Here is a 21,196-nt window from a genome sequence, read left to right on the forward strand (position 1 = left end):
AGTGAGACACTGTCTCAGAAAAGAAAAAAGTAATAAAAAAGATTTCATGAACAAATCCCGATCACATGAGAAATAAAGAATCAATATCCTATTAAAAACTTTTTGCACAGCGAAAGAAATCACCAAGGGAGTAAAAAGACAACATGTAGAGTAGGAAAAAATGTAGTCAGTTGTCCCTCAGAGTACTAATACCTAGAACATAAAGAGAATTGAAAAAAATCAGACTCCAAATTTAAAGACCCAATACATTACTTTAGTCTTGACAACCCATAGTAGCTCATTTTAGTTTTTGTTGTTGAAGGACCTGAGTCTCAGAAATTTGCCTAAGGTCACAAAGCTAGCAAGTGATGAAGCCAAACTAATACAATGTGCAAGATCAGGAGGACTAGATTTTCTTTTAAATGAACTAAAAAATGAGGTTGGCTGAAACTAAGATTTCCCATAGGACTGAAAAAATGATTAAGGCAGCAAATAACTTGTCCACTGCAGACTATGGGTATGCAGTTTTAGCAACATAAACTGAAAACCAGCCTTGTTCCTGTTCAGAATTTAGAGAATTGCACACATTGCTGCTGGCCTGTCAAATAACAGATTCATCAGACATTCGGTTTGAAGCATCCCTTTAAAATAACTCCTCAAATTTATTTAACGCATGTGGATAACATGGTAGAGTCCTTTATTTAAAAAAAAATATATCATTGCTCAACACTCACTAAGCCTTGCAGACAGTTTAGGAAGCATGATGGGCACAGAGATCACAGGACTTGCATTATCCTTTGAAAGCTGGAATTCCAACTCACACCAGATTTTTCCAATTCAAATTCAGTTTTATTAGAGATCCCAGCATAATATTTTTTTTTTAAAAAAAGACTGGATTGTTGCTTTTTAATTTTCCATTCCTATTTAGAAAAAAATGTCTAGAGGCAATGACAAAAATAACCATTTAAAAGGGATTCTTCCCCAAAAGTTTTTGTCAAGCTTTAAGTCCAGGCTTTCCACTCTTTTTCATTCTAAACAAAAAGGGGTTTGGAGTATGTCAGCCTTCACTTGGCTTACTATACAAAACCTCTCCCTTCTTAAGTCCTACACATAATGCCAGGACCAAGCCTCTGGCCTTTTAATAAAGTTCACACTCTGATGCTAAAGAAGCTTGTTTGAATCCCAAAGTCAGTTACAATCCTAATCTTCAACAGCCGACAGCTGACTGCATCACTTACGACATGTACCAGGCTAGGACTGAAGAAGTGGGTCAGACGTCCTTTGTCTGCTCTGGGTGAGTTACGTCAGCAGTTGAGCCTGTGTTCCCTTTCCCAGAGCTCACTGTGCTGCTCGCGGCCACACTGCCTCTACGCACTGATCTTACTGAAGATCCTACTGTTCAGCCGCTCTGAAAGTTGCTTGAAAGATAGTGGAATAAATGATTTCCCCTAAGTGTGTACAAAGAAAAAATATCTACTGTTACGACCTACTAATCACTCAGCCTCTCCATCTCTTTTTTGGACACCTGTACTGTCAGGCAGATGAGGAGTTGAAAATACAAAGGACTAACATCTGTATATAAATATGTGCCCTAAATTCTTCGTTAATTAACTTCCCTTGAAACTGCTGTTTCTGAACATTCCATTTCCTTGAGGGAAAAATTCTATACAATGTTGTACAATGCATGTAGAAGCATTTCTCCTTTTCAATCTTCATCTCACTGTACAGTTTCGCTCTCCAGGCACTAACAGGGGGCAGCAGGAAACCACAAAGGCACAGCACACAGCCCCATATCAGCAACACAACAGCTCCTTCATCACCGTGCTGACTCCCAGTAATTTCTGGTGAAGCTGGATACATCACTAAATTTCTATTTGTTCTCTGCCTGAGGCTTTCCCTAACCACTAAAAGCAAGCAAAGGTCTAGAGAGCTTTTGGGAAAGGGGCAAAACATAAGCCACGGCCTGGTCTGCAGCCAGGTGTCAGTGTACTCTATAATGGAAGAAGAGGATCCCGGGAAGATTTTTGTTTTGGCTTTTAGTTCAACCAAAATTTAAAAATGTACAGAAAACAGTTTTATGGGACTAGGGGACAGAAGTGTCACAGTCAGGAGAGAAGGTTGGGGAGAATAAACACATTCGGTAGAATTCAGGGATAAACACATCTACACAAGTTCACAGAGTGCAGAGGAATCTGAAGGGATTTTCCTGAGCAGTAAGAAGTCAGCAGTGAGCCGGCAGAGTGGGGAAATCTGTACTTGTCTGGATTTAATTCTGAGTGCAGTCTTCTAAGTTTGTGCTTTTTAAATGTCATTAGAAGGTAACGGCTTTTTAAACATTCTTTTGCCTTCTGTTTCTAGGTGACTCCCTTTAGGTTAAAAAGCAGAAACAGCATAAACTTCACAGGATGGAAGGACAGTCTCTCAATGCGGGTGAGGCCAGAAGCCGATGACAGATGGACTTGCACGTAAGTGACAGCCTACACTTCCTGGTCGTCTTCTACCACTCTGAGTCTCTGACCTGCCAGAGGTGGCAGCTTAGCTCCCCTCTGGAAGAAGCCAGTAATGGATACTTGTCTGTTGGCTTTGCCCAGAGCAGCAGTCCCTTTCTTGGAGTTCTTTCGTTCCTCTTTGGGCTCTTTTTTCACAGTCATGACAGGGGGTCTGTGTCCAGAGGATGTCTTTGTCTTAAGCTCCTCTTCACTATCAGTGCAAGATTCGCTTTCATAGAATTTTTCAGTCACTAGAATAAGAAAAAAGGGACATGAGTGGGTTTATCATGAGACTTATTTATCAGGAAAATAAGTATCTTGCTCATTTGAGGAGTCTTGTCCTCGTGGAGATAACATCTAGCCTTGAGTAAAAAGTGTGGGGGATCCTGAGTTCATGTAGCCTCTAAGAATTGATTCCTCCTCCTTCATTGTTATGTCCCATGTCATTAAATGAGACCTTTTCATTAATTTCCCAGATCTTTTGAGCCCTGGTCTAAGCCAGCTAACTTCCTGAGCTCTATATTTGGCCTGTTTGTATCTCAAACACTTACTGTAACACTATGCTTTGACAAGCTTCTGTGTCTTATCTCTATGACTCATGGTGCTTGCTGACTGCCACCGCCTGGTTTTCTGCTTTTCAATCTTGGGCCCCACATTGGCCAGCGAGACTCACTGCCACAGATCCCCTTTTAGCACTATGCTGCCATCACCTACTCTGCACATCTGAAGTACAGGGAGTTGGACATTATTATACCAGCCTTCAGTTCTTCATTTGAATGATTACTAACTCACCCAAGATTTAGTAATAGCCTATATCATAAAGATAACCCTCACATAGATCACACACTTGGTGGTTTTGCGTAAACAATCTGAATCTGAGGGTTGAACAGAATCCAGCAATCTGTGTTTTAACAAGCACTCCAGGTGATTCTGATCTATGGTAAAGTTTCAGAGTATATATATCACACACTATATATTAAAACACAAGTATATTTGATTCTAAAGCCTATGCCTCTTGAAAATTTGACTAATATATTAGAAAAATGATCAATAGTTAAGATTTGATAAAGTGAGAAACAAAGTTACCAGTTTTCTTATTCCTCACCAGCTAAAGTCATGTCTTTCCTTCTGTCATTAAAACTAGCCAAGCCCTTCCCAAAGGGAAACCTGGACAGAAACTTAGCAGTGAGCAGTCCTTATGAGCAAGCCCCAGAGGGTCAAGACAAAACAGTGGCTCCAACCATGACACACAACTATCGAGGGTCTCTCGGTACTACTGGATTACTCTCGCCCACCACGAGTCGCAGCACAAGGCAACCTTCTATACCTTTACAGAGCTCCAACAGCAATGTCATCTGCAGCAAGTGATAAAGTAACAGTGAAGAAAAGCATAACTGAAAACACTAATATACTCTGCACCATCAAAGAATGTAAGAGAATAAAGAACAATGATGATTTCAAGATCTTAACTACAGATAATTCTAATAAATATGTAAGACAAATTGTTCTAGAGGCATAAACTTTAGAATTAAATATGTGTTCTAATATCTAGCCTGCAATTTAAGACACTCTCTTAACTACAATATTCATCAGAATCACATGGAATGCTTGTTAAAACACAGACTGTTGTATTTTACTTCCAAAGTTTCAGATTTAGTAGGTCTAGGGCAGGATCTAAAGTCTTTTTCAAAAAAACAAAAAATAAAACAAAAACAAACTGGGTATGGTGGCGCATGCCCGTAATCCCAGCACTTGGGAGGCTGAGGCAGGAGTAGCATTTCAAATTTGAGACCAGCCTAAACTACACAGTGACACCTGGTCTCAATAAATAAGTAATAATAAAACATGCTTCTGGATGACAATGATGCTGCTCATCTGGTGATGACACCATGGAGTCAATGTTCTTTCGCGTTAAAATGGGGTAACAGTGCTCCTTGGGATATATGATGTACCCACCAGTTTCGGGCAGGTCTTCAGTGCTACACTTTTCTTTACAATGGACTGTGGTGAAGGAAAACTGACCGCTGCACCGTAGCACTCTTTCTCCTTCGTCCACCTAATCTTAGCAGGGTTACATAATTAACAATCCCCTCCCCAAGAGTTCACAGAATTTGTCTTTAAATAGTCTAAAACTCACTTGGACGATTCTTGGTCACTTAAAAAATATTAAGCTTTAAATATATATTAAGTGGATTTTAAAAATTCATTTTCTATGATTGTTTGCATAACTAAAATTTACAGGTATCAATAATAATTTAGGAAGTGATTGAATTATAATATACAATTCTCCAACAGAAATACTGAGGTAGGGAGGATCACAAATTTAAGCCCAACCTGGCCACTAAGACTCTGTCTCAAAATTTAAAAAAAAAATTTTTTTTAAAGGCTACCATTATTCCAGCACTTAAGAGACTGAGGAAGGAGGTTCTGTCAGGAATTCGAGGCCAACTTGGGCTACACACAATGAGTTCAAGGTCAGCCTGAACTATGCAGTGAGACCCTGTCTCAGAACAACCAAAAAATATATAAAATAACAATAAATAAATAAAAAGAGCTAAGGATGTTGTTCCACGCAAAGGCTCTGGATTCTAATGAAAGGGAAAGATAGTACTCTATAGGATATAACTGTATGTATAAGTGTGCATGATAGATAACCATACTACTAAGTTTTTGTTAGTTCATCAAACAGAATAGTTTGTAACTGTCATTGTTTGATTGTCCATTTTTTATGCTTTGATTTTGTACCTTGAATAAATATTTCTAAGATAATAAGTAATTTTAAAAAACAAAGGCTCTGGATTCAATCTCCAGTTACAAGAGAAAAGAAGAGGGGAGGGGAAGAAATGCATCCTTATAATTTATATCTTATTAGGGACCTCCTCCTCCTCTTCCTTTTGGAGAACTTCTTAGCTCTGGATAAGGAGCCAGAATTCAATAAAATAAAGGCTACTAAGAAACAAATATTAAGTGATAAAACATTTTTATTCTGACAAACTGGCTTCTTCTTAGATTAGTTTTAAATGCTGTAACTAATTTTACACGGGTGGCTTTTTCTTTGGTTTTATCAGAGCCCGCTCTCCAACTACCTTTATTTCAGCTCTGATCAAAGAATTCGGAGATGGTAAAGACCAACTAACTACTGAAGGTATCCACTCTCAGAGGTTTCCATCCCTATACAATGTGGAAGCCAAAACAGCAGACAGACCATTTTTGTCCATATGTAATTTTTTCCCTTCAGTTTGTTTTGTCAACACAGGGAATATATTTGCCTGTGTTAACTGAATTGGAGTTTACAAACACTGAATTTATACAATTTTGACCTATTAAATGTTTTTGAAGGCATTATTTCTCAAACTATCCTCCCTAAACTAGACATATTAGAATCTTCTGGGAGTGTATTAGAAATGCAGAATCCTACCCATGAATTATTAACCAAAATTTCAATTTTAGCAAGATCTTCAAGAAATGCACACAGTCAGCAGAGATGAGACCCGGTTAGAAAGACTTTGGGGGTCTAATGGAGATGTATCCCAAAAGGGTCCAGTCCACTGCCAGCCACTTTTGATCACTTCTGTTTTGTGGTTTAAAAAAGGTACAGGTTTTCCTTGTAGACTAGGACTACTTCCTTTATGATCCTGGTTCTTCTTTTCTTTCTTTCTTTTTTTTTTTTTTTTGGTATCAGGGATTAAACTCACGACCTTGTGGTTACTGGGCAGGTGCTTATGCTACTGATCTAAATTTTTAGCCCCCTCCATGTTGTTTTTGAGACTCAGAAGTAGGAGAAATGCCACAGGTAAGCTCTACATTTGTTACCTGCTGCATTTGAGCTACTTTGATGGAAGTCTGAAACTCAGTTGTGTTGAAACTGCTGATAATATTATTATTTTAAAATTCTGGCACACTGATCTAGACCTGGTAGATCCCTTTGTTGTCTGACAGAGGAACTCCCAACTGGCACCTGTTTCTCCACACTGTCCACACTCTGCTATCAAGAGTGTAGCTATATGGATAGTTAATTCAGCTCTGGTAACCCTACCCCTCTCAGTAAACTACTCTTAATTGTAAAGTCTCCATGTTATCCCCTTATGAGGTTGAAACTGATGCCAGTGGTAGAGAAGGACCCTAACCATTAATGACTGCTATTTTTCTCTCTCCAAGAATGGAGATGGTGGGGGAAAGATAAGCACTCAGCATGAAACTGACACAGTTCATTACAGGCGTAGTATAAAGCACAGAGAATCCCTGTGTCTGTGGGAGAGGGAAGCTTGCTGCTACTGTGGCTTCAACCACGAGATTGGGATGAGGCGGGCTGTGGAGCACAGAGCACAGGCTCTGCACATTCTGGTCACTAGAGTTGTGTGTAAAAAAGGTCAGTGCCCACTTTTTGTATTTAAATATTAAAAATGATTCCAATTTAAACATTATGAGCTGTTATTATTAAGTACCTTAAATTAGCAAAGTCTGAAGAGCCATCAAAAAAAAGGGGAAACAACTTATTACTAGTTGGTATAAGCCATTCCTATTTAACAAGCCGTATTCTGTATTCAAATGCAGCATGCCTTTAATATTACATACACTTCAGTATCAAGTAGCTCATTATTTCTTAATGAAACCACTGGCTATTACATTGCCAATTCTGTGTAACATGTTGCTTCAGGGTGTTCAAAACCAATCAGGGCAGCACCAGTACAATTTCTCAGGCAGCACACTCAGTGCACCTTGAAAGCTAAAAGGATTATTTCTATATTAAAAGCTGTAGCTACTTCAAACTACAGGACAAAGATGATTTCGGATTACAAATATAGGACCTTTATTTTAGCTGAACATGCCAATTTTCTTGGCTATCATTATAAAAGCTCTGATTTCCAGATCTTTTAGCATCAGATTTCTTTTCCATTCAACTTCTTTGCTTATAGAAATCCACCCCATGTTCAGAAGTTCACCCCAACTTATCTCAGGAGACCAACTCCCGAGTCCCTGCTGCAAACTCGCAGAAAAGAGAAGATTAGCTTTTTAAACCCAAAGAACAAATGTGATACCACACAGGACAGGGCAAGTCCCTGAGCTGGTACATCTGGAACATTCTGAACAGAGAGAGGAGAGCACAGCTCCTTTGTTGGTAACCAGAGCCAAGATTCATTAGGTTGAGCTTGGACTAAAACCTGACAGAAAGTGCTATGTGAGCACAGTTTTCATTGTTTTGTCCAAGGCTCTTAATAGTCCTGTCTGGAGGCAGGAGTGCAAAATGTCCACATCCCACACCTAGCCAAGTCTTGAATACTGTGTTTTAAATAAAACACTAAGTAATTAGGCATAAATTTCTAATGAACACTCAACAATATAATTTACTTTTTCTTTTGGGGTAGGAGAAGGAAAAAAAACTGGCACTGATGTTTTCATCCTTTTTAAATTAACAGGGGAAAAAAAGGCAGAAATTCAACAGTAAATACATATGTGACTATCACTGGCAAAGAAACCAGTCTTAAGGGGCTGGGGATTTAGCTCAGCGGCATAAGCGCCTGCCTTGAAAGCAGGCAGTCGTGAGTTCAATCCCTGGTACCAATAAAAAGGAAAAAGACAAAAAAAAAAAAAGAAACCAGTCTTAAATACTACACTGGTAGGGTATGGGGGCACAAAACTGTAATCTCAGCACTCAGAAGGCTGAGGCAGGAGGTTTGCTTGAGTTCAAGGCCAGCCACGGACCCTGTCTCAAAAAATCTCACCGCCCCCACCACCAAAAAAAAAAAAAAAAGCTCATTAGAATACTAAAAAGCTTAAAAATAAAACAACAAAAAAAGGCCATCACAAAAGAAACCTCCCCAAAACAACACTCAAAGTCCAGAATTGATCAGAATTTATAGGCTCACAAGAAATCTGTCATGAAAAGACATATGTAAAGAATATTATCCCCCAATCATATGTGGCAATTAAAATGGCAGAGGTCTCTTTAGAGGAATGGAGGTGAAACAGAATGAGCCAAGGCACTTGAACGACACAACATCCTCAAGATTTAATAACCATGCTGTCTAGGAAAAGTTGATTCTTCAGATCCAATCGATCTTTTTAAGACAGAAGAACAACTCAAGGCCTGAATTTTAATTCTAATTCTAGGCTTTTATAACTAGTACATGCTTTACCTAACAAGGCTTACAAAGAGCAAACACAGACTCTTGATTATCTCTTCAGGCTCATCATCTGAAGAAGCTCCTTTCTCACTGTTCAAACTTATAAAACAATCATCCTAATAAAATAAATGTTCCTAAATGTCTAGGATAACAACTTTGTTTTGTGTTTTCCATCCTGAAAGTGTTTTTAGACAATTACCTCACCTGAATCTTTATAACAACCCACATTTAGGCAAAATAATATATTCTCTCCATTTCTCCATAGATTAGGAAACTGCCACTAAAGATGACATGACCATTATCCTAGATCATCAGGCTTGTTTTTTATGGTGTATGGACCAAACAAGGATCAAAATGCTCAAGGTCAGCTATAGCCTTCCCTATACTTTGCTCCCCAAGATACCAGCCACAGACAAGCGTTTGAGATGACTTCTCTATTGGGGATTATGGGGCCTCTCTGTCAATAACTGTCTCTGGATTTGAACTCAAACATATGTCTTACCCATGCAGCCTTCCACATCCAAAAAGGTTTTAGATTTCAATACACGCTTTCGTTTTCTTTTGTTTTCTCCACTTGAGTTCTAAAAAGATCAGAGGACATGATGTTAAATTGACCAATGAAGCTACGAACAAAAATTGCAAATGCTTCAGGAACTCTTCACATAAAGGGAACCAACCATACCACACAGAAGTTATGCTCATTGTATGTATATACTTGGTGTTTTACTATTTATAAGATGGATGTAGCACACTGAGGAAAGTACTGTATTCTTTTTGAAACAAGCTTTTGCTGGGTAGTGTAGACACTATGGTTAATACATAATTAGGATAAGGATCTTAGTGGAGGGGAAAGAAAGCAGACCACAATATAGGACTTTAATGAAGGACTAGGACAGTGTAACAGAAGCATGCAGGAATGGAACCTATACCAGACCAGGGCTTCTCAGCATATGCCCTTGTCAGATCCTTGCTATGGTAAGCCTTGGCATTTCAACATTATACCCGCTAGTTTAGGAGAAAACATGTATTACTAATATTGCTTTCCTTTTATTTGTTGGTCTCTTTCATCACAAGATCAATGAGAAATTTGATACTGATCTTGTAAGAAGATGGTCATTAATAGCAAGGTAACCTGGATAGCTGAAGACTAATATTTACAATGATAGTTATGCTTCACATAATGAATTAAGGAAAACAAATAGTCACAAAACAAGAAACTTGTCAGTATGTGTTTTTTAATACCCTGGTATCTTAATCATCATTATTAATTGGTTACAGGAGGTGCAACAAGTACCAAAAGATTGTATCGGCTGGGAAGGGTAGTGAGTCATGAGACAATCTAAACCAACAATTTTTAGCTTGTGTGTCAAGTACCAAAAAAACAAGCATCATGACAAAATTTTCTGGTCAAAATGCGTCAAATATCAACATATGACTATGGACACTAACAAACTGTTATCGATGCTAATAGATGTAGATAAGATGTAGCTGAAGACCTCACAAAAGTATCATTTCCCCACTTCCTGCCAGCTTTTCTTATCTAGCCCTTTTCTAGAAGTTTCTGAAGAACGACAAACATGTGCCTATGTGTGCGTACCTTCTGTCTTTCACACTTTGTTCTGATGCAGGCAGGACATTTTTCCACACAATTTCAACAGAAGTTGCATAACACAGCAGCTCTGATGCTCAAGGTCATCATGAAAACCAGTTTCTCACACCTACCTCTACAACCTTCCCAAGCCTGTACCCTACATCAAACTTTCCCTTCAGGTGAGAAGAAAAGGAATACAGTACCTATTTTTGTCAAGCTGCAGGGAAGCAGAATGAGACAAGAGCCATCTACTGGCATTTGTGAAGTCTACAACATGAGTCACAACTCAGCATAGCAAATGTAGACCCTTCGGCAATCCCAGTAAGGTTTTACCTTGTCAGAAGGAGGCTCAGGCGCCGTCTTTGGCACTGGGTCAGGAGGTGGAGATACAGGAGGAGGTGGGGATGGTGACTCAGCTTCGTAAGCTCCAGGAGAGTCTGGGATGACTGAAATAATGGAACAAGTTTAAATAAGAAAACTATAAGCTCTAGCTGATAAACAGTCCCTTCCTGACTAGCATCTCTAACTTCTATGTTCAACAAAAGGCATTTTAGAAGCAGTGATTCATGACAACCAAGCATTCTGTAGTTAGGCAGTTTCCTTTAAAATACATATTAGTTTTATACAATTAAAATCAGAGACCAAAGTATTATTAGAGCTGGGAACACCTTATAGATCATTTAAGCTAAATGTTTTATTTTATTAACAGTTATGCTATGGCATGAAGATGGTATATAAATAGCTACTGATCACCTACCATGTGTGATATTGAATATTCTATTCTTTAGTTGAGTAAATAGAGGTCAGAGGTTCCTTCACACAACTTGTAACTAAGACAGGTTTTAAACCCAACCAAGTCAGTCTGACCGCTCTCCCAGTCTCCCAACTCTCCCAGTTCAGCTATCCAGATTACCTTGCTATTAATGACTATCTTCTTATAAGATCAACAAAGGAGATAATCTTCAGATTATACCAAATGCTCCATGTCAGTGTTTGTGACTGTGATTTGAGGGTTACTTGTAAACACCTGAGGTATTTGTTAGGCTGAAGTTTTCCAGCTGGAGCCGGGTGTGGGTGGCACATGCTTTATGTGGCAGGCACTTATGCCACTGAGCTATATTCCTGGCTGTAATGCCTATAATTCCAGCAGTTGGGAGGCTAAGGTATAAGAACTGCCATGGGTTGGAGGCCAGCCTGAGTTACATAGTGCATTCAAGGCCAGCCTGAACTACATAGCAAGATCCTGTCTCAAAAAAACCAAAATTTCCAGATGATATTAAGAGCATAAACTTTGGGGGAGACATCATTTTCAGACTGATATTTACAATGAAAGCTTTAATAATTAAGTACTGCTCAATATCCTGTGTGGGAATTATATCTAGTAATTGTCCGACAGATGAAGTTTGTTTTGCGACACTGAGAGGAGCAGTAAAGAGTGTTTTTACGGAAGAAATAATGCTATGGAAATGAGAAGACAGCACCACCAGAGGAATTCCATCATTTCTCAATAGTTTCAGAAACAGTGGTCCTAGAATGAGACTCATGAGACAGAACCTGAAAGCCTTCAGTGGACCTATGGTTGGTCAGGGGACTGGTTAGTTGCTTAGCTTCACCTGCTCCGTGGATCTCCTGCTTATATCCGAATTCTTAGCACAAGTCTTGGATCTGAAATTCTCCCTGATTAGGTCAGTGCTAACAATTCTGACAATGGAAGGGTCAAGACCAAATGAACTAAAGAGGTGTATCAGAACAAGACCAGAATGAATTAATTTTACAGTTTGAGTATGAAATGGGCCCCCAAATTTTGTAAGCTCTGGGAGGAATGAGGTCTAGTTATTAACACAGCTGTGGAAGGCCAACACACCATGAGCGCTCAGGCAAGAGATCTGATACATCCCAGAACTGAGAGTTCATTGTTCTGGAAGAATAGCTGTTCAACAAGCTGGGCACAATGGTAGCCGTGTTACAGTGATTGGAGGAAAATTTAGGCAGTGAAGAAGCCCAAGAAGTTTTGAGCACTCACGGTAATAAATTTAGGTGTTCTTATTCCATTTCCATTTTTGCAGCCACTTGACTTACCCAAGGAAAACACTTACTCCCAGCGGCACTCACTCACAGCCCTCTCAAAGCACCACATGCAACTGTTTGTTTACTCACATTCCGCCCTCAGACTCTAAAGAGGCAGAAACCCCACATTCCCCTGGTGCTGAACACAGCAACAACGTTTTTTTTCAATAAAGGAAAGTAATCACTTCTAAACTAAACTTGGGATGAAGAGCATCCATATCAAGGAAGAGTCTGCATATAATTCCTTTTCCTTCTAACTTGTTCATCAAGAGAAACATAATAAAGGAAGAAAATGTTATTATTCTCCCCATATTACGGAAAAGAACAGAGGAGCTGAGATGAAGAAGAAATTTGGAAAAAAATTCCCTGAAAGATATAAGGCAGGAGAAAGTTAGCAAGAAAAAGATCAGCTAATTGAACAATTCAGATGTTAGAGACTACTTATTATAAATCTTTTTTAACTGACTTTTGGAAAATTTTTTTTGAATGTGGCTCTAGGAATTGAACCCAGGACCTCAGGCATGCAAGTAAGGTAAGCTCCTTACCACCGAGTTAGATCCCAGCCTTATCTGACTTTTAAACTGTGTATCTGTTGCTTTATTAAACTTTAAAAAAATTTGAAAAGGCAGATCAAAATTTTGTAGACTGTGCAAATATTAGTTACAGTAACTCCTCAAATCACTGTAGCTTGTTTTATACAAGTGAGGCTCAAAGAAATTAAAACACTCACAGTAAATGGAATGGGAGGGATGAGAATAGAAGTCTTTCTGTCTTACTACTTATCAAGTCAAGCCCTGACTCAACAAATTTTTAGTGATGAAAGCATAAGAATGTGTGAAGAATTTGTGTACTTTAAATAGATTCATTGCAAATCTGTAGATCTTCCAATTAAAGTTACTAAGTACAGAAACATGAGTTATTCCAGGAAAGCAACTTTTGTGGAGGCAGAATAAGAACTGTGGGTAAAGTTAATTTCAGGGATTCGGCAATATAACCACTTGTTTGCTGAGTCTTCTGGCAGAGATGGTAATTAAAATTCCTGGAAAGCATTCCCATCTTCCTAGAACTCAGTATTTTAAAAATATCTATCCTTACCTTAAAAGAAGGGTGGGGCCAATTGCTTAACATTCTTCATAAGCAATTTTCAGGAATGAAAATACTTAAACATATCTGTTACAACTCATGTTTCTTCCTAGCAACACAGATATTAATGCTATTCCTTTTTTTTTCACTTTACAAAGAGAATCTATCTAGAAAACTATTAATGGTGATTATGACTCTTGGCATGGTGAAAGAATAAAAATTGGTTCCTGGGTAGAGTTCTAAAAGAAGGTTCCTATGAGTATACTGAATGCCTCAACAGTGAGGGGTTGGGGATAATAAAAAACACTCACTATAAGTCAAGTAAACACTGTTGTGGCATTCTTTGTTTGCTTTTTTTAATCAGTACCAGGGATCGAACTCACGACCACCTGCTCGCAACGCAAATGCTTATGCCGCTGAGCTAAATCCCCAGCCCCTGTTGTGGCATTCTTACACATCATCTTACTTGAAGCTCATAAATAAGACTACAGTTTCTGGTAACATCCCAATTTTAGAAATGAGCCAACCAGCAGTTAAGGAAGTTAAGCAATCTGTCTAAAATCACACAATAAGTGGTGCAGAAAAGAGACCCAGCTCTGTCTGATACCAAAATCTTTGCCATTTCCTCCATTCCAGCTATTCCTCTGCTACTGACTAGATTAAGACAGCAGATTCAGCAAATATCATGTAAACAATGTAACAGAAATCAAACAGTTGTAAGTTAGAGACTATTAAAGGCTTAAATAAAATCCCACTACTCTGAGACAAAGAAATTTAAGAATGAAATGGTAGAGGTTCATAAATTTATTCCGGTGCCAAAAATTATCTTTATCACAAAGAAAAAATCTGAAAGCCACTGCTCTGTCATCTGTTATTATAGGTTGCTCCCTCTATCACATTTCTTTACACTCCTTTCCAAACTAAATAATCCTACTTGTATCTCTAGTCACCCACAGCTACTATCATTTTTGTGAGCCGTGGATCAAAACAACAGGGAATACTGCAGATGTATATAATGGTGCCTAATCACCCGTAGTAATTTCTCAACTCACTAATACTAGACTATCTCACTAATACCAGACCTTTTTTGTGGCACTGAGAATTGAACCCAGGGTCATTCTACCACTAAGCTACAAGCCACTTTCCACACTTTTTTTTTTTTTTTTTTTTTTTTTTTGAGATGGGCTCTCACTAAATTGCCCAGGCTGGCCTCAAACTTGCAGTTCTCCAGCTTCCACCTCCCAAGCAGCTGCTGGGATTACAGGCATGTAAGTATCCATGGCTGGGTACTTCACCTTTTTAATGTACATTAGGCTGACAGCTTCAAAGCCTTTTGTAGAATCTTCCCCAACTTCTTTCCCTGATTGCAGTAGGTAAAACTATTCCAATTAGTGCTTCTTCCTAAGCAATGCCTTATCCTATGTGCCTGCATTTAAATTCTTAACCATTCAGACTGTTTCCTGATGGTCTTTTATTTCATTCATATACTTGGAAATATTTCTTTTAGAAAGTGTAGCTAAGGGCCAGAGATATAGCTCAGTAGCTACAGTACCCACCTGGCAAGTGCAAGGCCATGAGTTTGATTTCCAGTTACCATGTTCCCCTCCCCACCTTGCAAAAAAGCATGGTCAAAACATTCTGATAAAAGACAAGGAATGACATAGCAATGGCATTCACATTTGAATGTTCACAATGCCCTAATTCTACTGATTCCAAATACCCATTAAAAAACCATACCTCGCTGGGCATGGTGGCACATGCTTGTAATCCCAGCACTAGGGAGGCTGAGTCAGGAGAATCGTTGCAAATTCCACACCAGCCTGAACTACAAAGTGAGTTCAAGGCCAGCCTGAACTGCATAGTGAGACCCCATCTCAAAAAGACAAAGCAAAACAAAAACAAAAAATTGTGTCTCAGGCTTTAGGCAGGAGGATGGCCTGTGAGTTCAGGTCAGCCTGGGTTACATAAGTGAGTTCAAGGCCAACCCACGTTAATATAGTGAGACAAGATGCTGTCTCAAAAAAAAAAAAAAAAAAAACCCAAAAATCTAACCAACCAACACCATACCTCTGAAGGGCACTGCTCCTCTCACTGGGTATCAGAGGCTGTGCTCCTAACATTACCTGTGAATGGTAGGATCTAAATCCACTGAAAAAATGGCACTTCTATCAGAGAGAGTACACTACCTGTACTATTTATCACGTCTATTCATTTCTTCTGCATTACAATCTTCCACACATATAATTTGTTTTTTCCACTCACTTATACAACTGAGTTAATAGCTCTTTTTAGGGAGAGACTCTGTTACCATGTTCAGTTTCTCATTAAGACAAGACTTACATTTCTAGTTTTGTTTCTTGGATAGAAGGTTCCTTTTTTCCATTCATTATTCTTCTTTAATCCATTTTAGTAACACAATTTATTTGCATTTGTCTACGCCCCTTCCCATGATGCTGAATTCGTTTAGACTGTATCTCCCTATATTGCCTAAAATGGTTTACGCACACTAGGCCACAGATCCTTGAAGTGAACACAGCGGTTGTTTATCTCTGGCTCTCATTCAGTTATCAACTCAGCCTGGGTCTTTCTCTTAGGCCTCCTCTTTCCATGCATTTTCATTTACCTGATTTAATATGGGATCTTGGCTCTTAAGAATACTTGATATTCTTTTAAAAAGCACATTAAGTCTCCTGCCCTGACTCTTCCTTTAGTCTGTCTGCTTATCTTACAATGTTGCTCACAGGCTAAAACCAAAGGTTCTACAGTGTCATTTCCTTGCAACAATGTGTATGGAATACTTTCAATACACTTGATACCCAGAATATCATAACTCTTAAAAAAAGATTCACATAAAGCTAGCCAAAGGAATAATCCTTATTCCTTAAAAAACAAACAAACAAACAACAACAACAAAAAAAAAACAATGCCTTCGTATGTGCAGTAAAAGAACAGTTCTGGTCAAAAAGCTAATGTAGATATCACACAGAAATACAGGCTGTAAGACTCTGATGTTAGGATTAGTATGCTATGATCCGTAATACATCATTTTTAAGGTTCTTGAGCATAATAAAACTGATCCTCTAGTAAATGAATAATAATGCCCACCTTCATCTTCACTGCTGTCAGACTGAGGAAGTTTGATTCTTCTCCTCTTTTTCTTCACATTTCCAGTTTCCTTTGGTTCATCATTAGATAACTCTACTCGCTTCCCCCTGTCGTCATTCAGGAATAAATTAAGCATGTTACACTGAACAAAAATATAAGTACTCATGCGTGCCTATGTATCTTTTTTTATAACTCGTGGTCCTAATTCCAGTCAAAGTAGCCAATAAGAATTTTTTTTTTTTTTTGGCAACGCTGGAGATGGAACTCAGGGCTTACTGCATGCTAAGGAAGTGCTCTACTGCTGAGCTACTTTTGCAGTACAAGGACTCTTTTAAAGGATATGCTGTTGCCTAAGTACAACTAGGTCACTGCATAGGTTACCAGAATATAAGATTCCTCTAACTCTCTATAGATCACTGAAAGCATCAATAAGATTATCAAGAGTCTTTCTGAATGCATTTCTACTGCCCTGCCAATTGTTCAACAAGCATTAAATAAGCAGCTACTACTCCATGCTATTATTAGAGTGAGGAAGTCTGAATCTTTTTTCTTCAATATCTACAGCTACTCAAAGAAATAGGCCATACTGCGAACCATTTTACAACATTAAGTCCAACAATTTAAATGAGACAAATTTCTTTAAAAACACAACTTATTAAAGATTGATCCAAGAAGAATCAGAATTGAGTAACTCTATTCAAAGGAATAAAATACACAATAAAAGAATCTACCTATGGAGAATATCCAAGCCTGAACTCAATTATAAATTTTTATCAAACATTTAAGAAAAGAAATATCTATACAAACTCCTTCAGAAAACAGAAAACACATCTCTCAAATAATTTTACAAAGTTAGCACAATTATGACACTAAAATTGACAAAGACATTATCTGAAAAGAAAATAATTTAACCACAGACCTCATAAACATAGAGGGAAGGACTGGAAATGCTTGCCTAACACGCTAGGGCTCTGGGCTTGATCCCAAGCATCACAAAAACTCAAAACAAAAACCATATAGGCAAAAAAATTCCTAGTGTGACATTATCAAATCTAATCCAGCAATATATAAAAAGGTCACATCATAACCAAGTGAAGTTCACTCCAAGAAAAAGAAAACAAGGTGGTTTAACATTTAAAGCTCAATTGATACAATTCACCACATTAGCTGCAAAACAATCACAGTAACTCAATAAATGCAGAAAAAGCATTCATTAAATTTCAACATCCATTCATGATAAAACCCCTCAGCAAACTTGGAACAGAAAAGAACTTTCTCAAACAAGTAAAGGGCATCTACTAAAACCGACGTTTAATACCATATTTAATAGTGAAATACAAATGCATTCTTGGCAATAAGCACCAACTCTAAATGTTACGCCCATGGTTGGGGACATTGTAATCCTTCTGTATCATATGTTTCTGGGAAGAAAAGCCGACTGGACAGAGCCTTAAGCCTCTGAAACATCACCATTTTGCTGGTGTTTTTTACTCAAGCTGCTCCAACTTTGCCACAAAAGTCAGGTCTTTGTGGGCCTATCAGTGCTGACAGTGTCCTTTAGAATTTCTTTCAACAGACTAATTCCTACCAGCTATGAGGTAGTGTCTCAAATTCCTGGATCCATTTTTAACAGCTTGTGTGCTTTTTATTTTCTTTTCTAATTACATTTTACCACTTGAAAAATAAACTCATTGATATAAAAAGAAAACAAAGAACTTTTTCTCTTAAATTTGACTGGAAACAGTAACTTCTCATTTAGCAATTTGAAGTGAAGCACACGCGCGCACACACACACAGAGGCACATTTGTGCCATGTTAACAAAGTTAAAATGAAGAAACGAAGGGGAAAAAGACAATTAGTTTAGATCAATGGTGACAAAAATATGACTTTGAGAGTCCTGAATCACCCAAATTGGCTGATTCCAAGTCCTAATTCATCAGATAACCTACTGAGTTCTCTTTTCTTTTGGTTGTAGAGCTGCATCCCTGGATATTAAGCAGAATTTAAGACTCAACTGAAAATTACCTGCTGTCAATAAGCCCACAGACCTTCTCACCCCAGCAGACATTTCCCTTACAAGTGACAGAATTTTCCTACCATTTTTTTTCCTTCTGCTGCATCTTAACAGGCTCTGCTTTTTTGCTGGATTTCTTCAGGTCTGCAGGAGTTGCCAGTTTTGGTTCAGTGACAGACACTGGAGGTTGTGCCACTATTTTTTCTTCTTTCACTGTTTGTTCAGAGTCCAAACTGACTTTAAGTTTATCTACAAATGAAGTATAACAGATGATATATAACCTCACTATGCAATCTTCATCCATCATTCTTTTGACAGTCCACTATGTGCCAGGTAATGTTAGGAGCAAGGGCTAAAGGGATGAAAAACAGTCCCTGTCCTAACAGAGCTCAGGCTATTCAGAAAACATTTCTCCTTTCTAACTACTGTAGCTATAACTTTTCCCATTTCTGCCTCTTGCTAATCTTTTATTATATCACAGCCCCCAGGTCAAAGGATAGTAAAAGCAAGGCTTAGAAAAAACAAATACAACTTTGTGAGGTATCATCTTTCTCTATTTTCAGATGAGGAAAACTAAGAGTGACAGGGATTAAAAGATCCTTCCCATGAGTTCATAGCTTACAAATAATGACCACGGAATTTGTAGCAAGACCTTTCCTTTCTAGTATAATCTACCCTTTAATGCTGGGATCCTCTTACTATCTATTACCTTAATGATAAAATGGAAAAACTACTTTAGTTTACTTCAGCTTTGCTTTGGACAAACTATTTTACCTCAAAATCATTTTTAATATGTAAAAACTGAAGATTATCGTAAGAATTAAGAGATCAGATGGGAGGTTAGGTGATTTTATTCAGGGTGACACTGGTAGAAAAAGTAAGAGCCAAGATATGAACTTCAGCCAGCTTAACACTGCAGACTTCTTTCTCGCATGAAGATAAAAAGCACAAAAACAACTGCTGTTTAAGCAGAGGGGCTAATAAATGCTCCTAAGAAGGGTCCAGCATCTGAGAAATTACAGAAACATAATCCAGCCTTCAGCATGGACTCAGTGATAGCTTTCTGTAAGCAAAGTCACAATATACAATAGCTTGCAGTAAGTTTGGTTACATGTTAGTCACATCTTAAAACCATCTGCAGTGCAGAAAAAAAACCACATTTGTCTTGGCTGTTAAGTATAGGATAGTATAATAATTTATAAATCATACATATTATTCGAAACTATAGATGATGAATTAAATGTAATCTATACTTTTGAAGACCTGACTGGGAAACTTTACCAAGTCTTACATTTTCCATACTATTATCTCAAGCATCAATGCTTCCTGACTTTCCCATCAAAATATTCCAAACTGAATAGGAGTTAAACATGTCACAGTGACAGAATTTGATTCCTGTTTATAGCTGAATAATATCCCATTGTCTGGATATTCCACATTTGTCCTTCCACTTAACCACTATGGACCTTGGTATTGTTTCTGCTTCCTGAGTATTAGGAAAATTGCTTCTGGGGATATAGCTCAGCAGCATAAAAACCTGCCTGATAAGCATAAGGCCCTGAAGTTCAATTTCCAATACAAAAAAAAAATTGCTGCATGGCCACTTCGCACAAGTTTTTTTGTGCAGACATGCAGCTCTAATTTGCTTGAATACCTAAGAGTGGAATTAATGAGTAACAGTTTAAAATCTTTAAGTTTTTCAAAGTGTGTACACCATTTTACATTTCCCACAGCAAAGTGAGAGGGTTCAGTTTTTCCATATCTTTGCCAATATTTCTTACTGCCCAGCACTAAGTTTAAAATGGTCCACTCCCCACAATTAACTTTCCTCATTCAACTCTCAAGCCTTATTTCCATCGCAATGATTATCTCGTGTGTCAAATGCAATAAAGAAAACCACATTTTTACTTTGACCATTCAACCTTTAAAAAAAATCTACTAAATAAATCAACTTTAGAAGTGATTTTTATTAGATGAGTAACTCTCTCTCCCTCTCCCTGTATTACACATTTTAATAACACCTGCCTAGCAATTACAATCAGCAACTATTTTATTTTATCATATATTTGTCTTCAGTGAGTACACAATGAACTCATAAATAAATAAGCATACACGTATGTATACTTTGGTACTTTCTACAATTAGCAAACTTTCATGTGTCTTATTTTTAAAACAGCTTTAAGAAGACTGGTTCCTAAGGTGACAAACACATACAAACAAAGGTGGGCCTTATCAAAACTGCAATGAAACCATAATCTGATTGAGTCCAGTGGCCCATACCCAGCCACACATGCCAGGGACACCAGCACTCTGTGTTTTCATAGAAGTGGGAGTCCTGCTGTATGCTGTGCCCACAAAAGTACAATTGTGCTTCTCAAAAACCTAAAAGTATCACATTTTCTATGTGCTACACTTTCAGAACACAAAAATGGTCATCTCTGGTAACTTTCATGGCAAATAAAATATTATCACCCCAAACCCTCTTTGATTGCCAATTTGACTACCATGGAAAGGCAGAATTCAGATGAATTTTGCTTGCATAAGCACACGAAAAAATGTTTCCCTAAAAAGTCTTTGTAAAACTGATGCTTGAGAAAGTGTGCCTGCCATAATTATCCTTTGGCTCCTGCATTTTTCCTGGTATTCTGCCACATGCCCTCAGGGGACATATACTTGACATGAGAAACATAAAAATATGTGATTACTGGTTCTTTCCATAAGAAAGAATTCTAACTCATATTT

The 21,196-nt window shown here is 38.0% G+C and overlaps 1 protein-coding gene across 2 annotated transcripts in view; it reads right to left on the bottom strand.

Annotated features, from left to right (window-relative positions):
- Nucleotides 1-617: 617 nt before the first annotated feature.
- Nucleotides 618-21,196, bottom strand: part of Pold3 (DNA polymerase delta 3, accessory subunit) — a 47,144-nt gene continuing 26,565 nt past the window's right edge. For both annotated transcript variants that reach the window (XM_003463400.5, XM_013145296.3), the window contains exons 8-12: nt 18,538-18,703; nt 16,440-16,546; nt 10,518-10,630; nt 9,096-9,174; nt 618-2,719 (exon numbers count right to left, since the gene is read on the bottom strand). In XM_003463400.5, the coding sequence (XP_003463448.1) occupies nt 2,457-2,719; nt 9,096-9,174; nt 10,518-10,630; nt 16,440-16,546; nt 18,538-18,703 (728 nt within the window). In that variant the 3' untranslated portion in view covers nt 618-2,456. The remainder of the gene's footprint in view (nt 2,720-9,095; nt 9,175-10,517; nt 10,631-16,439; nt 16,547-18,537; nt 18,704-21,196) is intronic.

This window comes from Cavia porcellus, unplaced genomic scaffold (genome assembly GCF_034190915.1).
Source record: "Cavia porcellus strain 051 isolate PalLab524CR breed Dunkin Hartley unplaced genomic scaffold, mCavPor4.1 scaffold_9, whole genome shotgun sequence".
Classification (NCBI taxonomy): domain Eukaryota; kingdom Metazoa; phylum Chordata; class Mammalia; order Rodentia; family Caviidae; genus Cavia; species Cavia porcellus.